We start from the raw sequence: 7,496 nt of genomic DNA on the forward strand, positions 1-7,496 counted from the left end.
GACAACCAGCTGTGGTTGTCGTGCTGATGGCAACAGTTCCAGTATTCTGGAGCCTGGAGTTTCAACTGCCATAACTGCTCCACAGTTTGCATGCCAAATGCTGAGAGACCACTTATACAAAGCAGGACTTGATCTAAATCGTCCTCACAGTTTGCAACCTGGTTCACAGGTTGCAACTGCCTAAGGTTTTCCTTCTCAAGTGTCTCATAGATGCCGGAAGTTACTGTGTCAGCGGTATCCCAGAAATCCCGTTCTTACTAATGACTTGAAAGGGATTTTCAAGAGAGCCCTGACTGAGATAGATGGGGATGAGGAAGGGAGCCCTCCCAGTTAAGTTTTTTTCCCAGATATGTAAAACTGCCGCGACTGCACTTACCAAACAATTAACGCAGTTTGTCGTATGTCGAGTTGCAGATTATTGTCAAATGATCACTTGTGGCTGCGACATTCATAATTGCATAAGAGATTATAGGATAGATGCCAGAACCCTCATGAGGAATGCTATGCTGCGATGTCAATTTAAGTGGCCACACTACAGGTACACTCTGCTTTAGCCTAATTTTACATAGAAAAAATGCTGCCGCCTTTTGAAGCTAATCAGATCATCGAAGCAAGGTTTGTGAGAGCTCTCCGTATGAGGAGTATACTCCCACAATATGTTGTCATGTCCTTCAGCCAAATGTTCCGGTTGGCTCGCTGGTGCCGTAGCTTTGGCTGCAGAAGGATGAGTGGACCTCGTTCCAGTAACAGTTCATTTCATGTACGAATATGACCAGAAAATGCTCATGCCATTCAAGGATGAAGGTCGACACATTTCCCAGCATACGGTCTCCGATTTTCTTCTTGTGGCTCAGATGACGAGCTGCCTCTTGAGTTTTCTCACTTTATCCCACTGGTTACTGATGGTCCTTGTCTCGGGTGTCCGGCCCTTGCAGCTTGCCGCCAGACGTCTGTCGCCCTCGCGGTATTCTCTTTAATTCTCCAAGGAACCATCGTTCTGGAAAAAGAAAGTAAGAGCATTCAGTGAATCGACCAAGTGAGACACACCTTATACTTCTAAATTAGGAAAGTACTGTGGGTCTTACTGCATGACGTGCCAAGCGGAGATAAATAATGTCTGGAGCTTGACGTGCCAAGCGTAGATATATTATATCTGGAGCTCGACGCATGCCGAACGACAGGTGCCAGATGCTGCCATATCCACAGGATATCCTGAGGAGAGAGAGACAGACGACAGATGTGAGTTCAGGAAACTGACATGCTTGAGCAACGCTTTTTTTAGAGGTGCCTTCCCCTTAATTCCCTTCGAGGTACATCCATCCAGCTGACCAGTCAATTCACGACTATGTTCAATGTACCCAGTCAACTTGCTTAGCCTGTCTGCAAATATATAACAACTGGTAAATACACTTTCACTAATGTTGCGTGTTTTTTTTATATGCTTGTACTTTGATGCCAACTTCTCTTTTATGATTTTACAGATTAGCGAACCCCAGGTTCGGTCCTGCCTAGCGTGGAGGTTGCGAAATCATTAAGCGTAAACAAGCAATTCATTACGTTCGACCGTTTTACAAGTCACGTCCGACGTACATACGACTAAGGTCACATACACTGCGTTGGAGAAAAGACGATCGCGTCATGCCGGACGCGAAGGACAGCATGAGCACTTAAGAAATGTTTGCACCCACCAGCAACGAACTTGAAGTGGAATCCCGGAATCTCGAACGGCGAAGTGAGTCTGCGGCTTTTTGGCTTCTTGCCTGAGCATGCTCATTTAGAACACATTCATAGCGTGATTCGGTAACTCACGTTACATTAAAACGCCAACCGAGGATCCAATCGAAAGGGAAATGTACTAGGAAAGAGAAATTCGGAGAACAGCAACACCGACAACGCGACCGGCGACGTTTCAAAACATGGCTTCGGTTAGGGCAATGAACTTCTAAAGCTAACGGTCACTGCTCGTATTTACTTTCCATATTGGTTTATTATTATAACCTAGCTTATTATGTTTTATAAAAATATTAACATTAACGCATTCAATTTATTTTCTTGTGATTCTAATCACCCTAGTTTTTGTTTGTTTTCGTTTTACACCTTCAGTTGTCGCCATCCGGCTTTAGGGGCGCTGTGCATGCGCGATAACCGGAAGTGGCCTTGAGTGTGACCATTGGTTATGATTTCACTGTGGTTGCGGCGATGTGCTATTCGTCGAACGGGAGGAATGCTCTACCGCGGCCGCTTGCGTGCCGAAAGTTTGCAAACGAAAGACGTGACAATAGCGATCAATTTCAGTTTATTCGAAAGCATTAGATAAATATCCGGTTGTCACTGTAGTTAAAGTGTTATAATAAAGGAGGGCCCGATTTAGCGTATGGAGCGAAAAAGGCGAACACGCCGAGACGGAAAATAACAGGATACACCAACCGACAATGGAAGTGTACGGCGTGCTTTATAAACCGAGCTAGTTTCCCCCAGACCAATAAAAAAAAAAAGATAAATGGATAGAGCTAGCACTCTCACTGCACAGACTCTATTACATCCCACACTGATCACCAAAGCGCAATTCTTTTTACCTTTTTACGACAAACTGTTAATGTTGTAGGTTATTTCGACGGCATTATAACAGCTTTCGAACCCCCCCCCCCCCCCCCACACACACACACACACACGTTTTTCTTCAATTTGTTTTGCAGCTTTTTGGGTGTAGTGGCATATTAGCCTTTTTCGCACAGCTGTGCTTTCCTACGTACACCACTACCAGGACTGCGATGGGTTCTTCCTGGGCACTTTAATAAACCCATCGATTACTTCGCTGGGACAGGTAAGCGCACACGGACGGACACACATGCAAAAAACAAAAAGAGAGAGAACAAAAAAAGCAAAAAAAAATAATAAACTGAGTTTTACTCACATATGACGACTGCAGCAACCAGCCTCACAGCGTTATCCGGGGGCGGGCATCCCAAGTAGATCGGTTCCAAGATGTACTTGGCGAAGGTGATGCCGGCGATCGCGTTGCTCGTCGGCTGCATGATAAGCAATGCCACCCACAAGAACAGGAACGACGGCAGGGGACCAAATGCGGCGAAGATGTACGCGTAGTCGCCGCCCGATTTGGGGATCATGGTACCGAGTTCGGCGTAGCACACGGCTCCGACCATGGAAATGATCCCGCAGGCGGCCCAGACCACGAGGGCCATCCCGGACGAACCGGCGTACCTGAGCACACCCGTCGGAGAGATGAATATTCCGGCGCCTATTATACCACCGACGATCATGCCGACGCCGTTCATGAGGCTCAGCTCCTTCTTGAGCTGAACTCCGTTGGCCGTCGGCGACGCCGCCGATAACGAAGTTCGACTCAGCCGGACATCTGGGTTGGTGAGGGGCGCGTCCGCACCGCTCCGTTCCGGGGGCATGGTCGTTGGCTTCTTGGCCTTCGCGTGCCGAGCTCCTCGTGCTAGCTCCTGCAGCGACTGCGCTCCGGGATAGGCTCCGGGGCGCTTTCTCGGCCACCTGACGGGCTCAGGTCGGTTTCCGGGAACACAGCGTGGTACTGGTAAACCTGTGCGCCGCCGCTGCCGCCTGTTCTGCTCTCGCCGCCATGCGCCGCCGCCGGAATCCCCAGAGCACAGCACGCCGCCGCCGCGCAATAACACACACTGCCGTTTTTTTTTTCTTTTTCTTTGTTTTTCTGTTGTTTTTTTTTGTTTTTTTTTTTTTTGGGGGGGGGGGGGGGGGAGTGTATGTGTCGTAGTATTGGAGTTTTTTTTCTTCTGTATGAGTCTAGAGAAATACATTATGCACAAAAAATGAATAAATACGCTGGTGTCGGTATGCTTTTTTCCCTTTCATTTTTACTCCTGTAAATATATCAATAAATATAGAAGTTCTATAGTAAACGGAGACACGGAACGGTTAAAAAGAAACTGACAAAACAACAAGTTTCAAACACAGTTTCTAGTTTATTTGAACAATGAACGCTCTTATATATACACCTCAAGACCCTCACCACCAAAAAAGAAACACCTCCTCTTCAATAGGTCACCGAGTGCCGGACACTCAGACAGAAGCCATATGATTCGTGATTCAGACATATCTAAATAATTCACACCAACCAGCCACCCTGAAGACCTCGCTTGAAGGCTGACCAGCCACATGCGATAACAGGCAACTCTAGCTCCAGCACAGCCCTTACAATTCTTGGAAAACCCACAAAACAAGACCTGGAGACACAAAAAACGCTTCATATCACTGTCCAATGCAAAGAACGGTGTGCTTACACAATTACCAGAGATCAAAATACACATGGACTCCCTCAGAACTCGCCTACGATTGCTGATTGTTGGGCGAGTTGGTATTGTACGTGAGAAAACATGTTTTCGCTTTAAGACATAGGCAGTGGAAGAACACCACAGAGCGCTAACTTTCAACTGATTTAATCCAAGAGCCTCAGCGTAGATACACACTGCGTCATCGCACATCTCAACCAATCCGTTGCCCTGCCGTGGACCGGAAATACACTATCTCCTTTTCTGCCAAGTCAATTGAAGCCATGCATGACTGCGGGTGCAAACCATTATTTGCTTCTTTCACTGTTCTCGCTAAGCACAAAGATAAGACTGTTAGAGAGATAATTGAGGCGGACGCCATCAATAGTTCCAGCACGTGTTGTACACGTGACAGGAGAGGAGCAACAGTCCATTCTCTCACAAACTTTGAGCAATTGATTGAAATATTGAATCCGCATCATGGGAGAAGGTGTGATATGTGACAAGTGTAGACATCAAGGACTTGTATTACTCTATGCATGGATAAGTCGGAGCCGTTAATAAGGGTCAGGAGGTGGTGTGATGATAATCTAGTGAAGTTGCAGTCTGCCTCTGAGATTGATGTAGATAGTTTTACGAGCATTCTGGAGTTTTATTTACAGTACACTGCCGTAGACTTTGATGGCTCTCTTTATTCAAAAAGAGGGAGTGTGTATCGGGTCGTGATTTGCTCCGATGTTGTCCGAGATTTTTTTTTAAACGAGATTGATATTCACGTTGACACGGTTGTGCGGTCCTTGTCGATGTACAACCCTGCGGTCGCAACAGTTGAATTAAGTGCTTATAGACCTCCTGTTGTACACGGAAAAGGGCCTGCGCTGGAGGTACGGTAAGGAATCAGCAAAGCCTCTGTTGGCAGCTGACAGCTGTCACTTGAAAATAGTTAAGAGTAGTGTACAGGCACGTAGCCAGGATTTTGTTTCGGGGGGGGGGGGGGGGGGGGGGGGGGGCGTCCATGACAAAATGCTGTCTGAGGAAAAGGGGGAGAGGAGGTCCCAGGAAAAGGGAAGATCTTCTGGGGGGGAGGGGGGGCGGGCCCCATGGGCCTTCCCCCTGGCTACGTGCCTGGTGATGTAATTGCGTCTGCGATGGATAACGTGATTTGGGTTGGAGAGGGAGTTGAGTTGCGAAAGATGTGTCGTTTGGAAGCGGGCCATCAATACGATCTAATTGTTAGAGTTGTGCTCAAGGTACTGAAGGTTTAATCCGGCTCCTGTAAAAAAACAGGTTGTGAAGAATGTTGTGTGTGTGCCTTACTACCATGGAATCTCTTATAACTTTATATCAGTGGCAAAGAGGTTCGGTGTAAATTTAGTTTTCAAAGCTCAGCACAAATTAGAAAGGTTAACCCCCTTTCTGGTGGTCCTCAGGAGTACCAGAAATAGAAAATTTAACGTCACAGATGAAGCTATTGCAAAAATAAGCGATTTAACGTCAAAGACGAATGTGACGTCACAGACGAAGCTTACTGCCATTTCACCAAAAACGAAACATTTTTTTTTTTTTATAAAGACAAAAAATGTTTTACCCTTCGGGGTTAAGGGGGGAAGAAGGGTATTTTCTACACACTTCCATGGAAATATTGGTTAATAGCGCTTCTCGGCCGAGATTGGAACCTGGGACGTGTGGAACTCATAATTAGCTTCGTCTCGAGTAGAGTACAGTCAAATTGTTTCAAAATACATCTTACTACCTATTGTTATAGATGTTTGAGATTCCCGTCTTTTGATAATGATTGTTGTATTTTTTTTTTCTGGGTTTGCTGGGTTATAAAAACTTGCTGTGGGAAGTGTGTGAACGTTTGCATCTATTGATTTTATTTCGCGCCCTTCGTTTAAACGAACAGGTGCACCCTCATGCTGTGTTTGGCATAGAATATTGTTAAATAGAATAATTTTATTTCACAGGTCTGCTAATAAGGCAAGAAGACAGGTCTACCCACCCTCCTGTCGTCCTGACTTATATCCACAGGATGTCCCACAACCTGCAGAAGGCGGCCTATTGCTTTGATACACCGGAAGTTCTTTCAGCACCAAACAAACTTTCTTCGCGGCGTAAAAAGATAAGCAGATTTGCAGAGGAATTGGCTGCGCCTATCTGGAAACTGCAATAAACGACATGTCATCAGTTTCTGCGAGTGCGCTCCTAGCGTCAGGTGTAAAATCGCCCTGTCGTGTTGAAAGGTGTACGTTGGTCAGACGGGGAGATGTATCCATGGCAAGATTCAGAGAGCATGCCTTGGCGACTAAGCGTGTCCGCGTCTAAGCATTTAGCAGTTCACTGGGAGTGTTGCGAGTGCAAGCCTAACTTTGAAAATACCAGAATCATGGTCTGTTACAAAAAAAAAAAAAAAAGCGAAGGAAACTTACGATGCCTTTTTGATAAATTCCCACGATAACAACTCTCGTGTGAGCGCAACTTTTATTGTCATTGTCCTACGAAGAATTTCCCTATCTGCAGAGCAATTGAGGCTGATTTCCTAGGAAGTGTGTTCAGACCTTATCTTACAGTGTTCTGCCGGCATGTGTCGGTTTTTATCTGCATATATTTGGGCGGTTTCATTTGGATTCGGGCAACGAGGTGCAGTCGTAATTTTTATTTTGCTTCAAATTTTTATATTTCGTGGCGCATGTTCCAAGAGGAACAATCCTTTTTATTTTAATGTCCTGAGTCCTGACATGTTTAGTTTCTGAGAAAAAAAAAAAAAAAAAAAAACATCTCAAAGGAGCAGGAAAGAACGACGAGGTTTCGACGATTGTCGTGTGTGGCGTTGTTTGATCACTCTCAATCACAAAGTATTCAAAAGAGAGCTTCTATATTTTTTTAATTGTAATATATGTGCAAGTAGGTAAAACGGCATTACGACAACTATTGATTATTCGTCGCTGCAATCTTTCTAAAAATCCCCAAACATGCCTCCGCGAACAACTGACCTAAACTGCGGATTTTTATTTAGTCCACTATGTTTAGTATCGCTTTAAAAAATACCACGCATAGAGCCTTTCATTGCCTTCCACATTATGGAAAGTTTGTGACTTAATCATGTGCGAGTATTGAGAAATAAATTATAAAACAAAGAAGGTTTTCACTTTTTGTTCAATTTCAGCACACTATAAAAAACATTTTTAATTTTTTAAATCTTTTCGCGTCACGTTCTTTTCA

The 7,496-nt window shown here is 45.1% G+C and overlaps 1 protein-coding gene across 1 annotated transcript; it reads right to left on the reverse strand.

Moving 5' to 3' along the window:
* Window positions 1-2,906: 2,906 nt before the first annotated feature.
* On the reverse strand, window positions 2,907-3,457 carry LOC8030126 (putative L-type amino acid transporter 1-like protein MLAS). Its single transcript, XM_002409137.3, has one exon. It carries the CDS (start codon window positions 3,420-3,422, stop codon window positions 2,907-2,909), a length of 516 nt encoding a protein of 171 aa, XP_002409181.3. The 5' UTR covers window positions 3,423-3,457.
* Window positions 3,458-7,496: the final 4,039 nt, after the last annotated feature.

The sequence above is a fragment of the Ixodes scapularis genome, unplaced genomic scaffold (assembly GCF_016920785.2).
Source record: "Ixodes scapularis isolate PalLabHiFi unplaced genomic scaffold, ASM1692078v2 PGA_scaffold11__112_contigs__length_91849675, whole genome shotgun sequence".
NCBI classification, from domain to species: Eukaryota; Metazoa; Arthropoda; class Arachnida; order Ixodida; family Ixodidae; genus Ixodes; species Ixodes scapularis.

Excerpts from the sequence above, each read along its gene's own strand:
- LOC8030126 (XM_002409137.3), bottom strand. The coding sequence starts at position 3,422 with ATGCCCCCGGAACGGAGCGGTGCGGACGCGCCCCTCACCAACCCAGAT.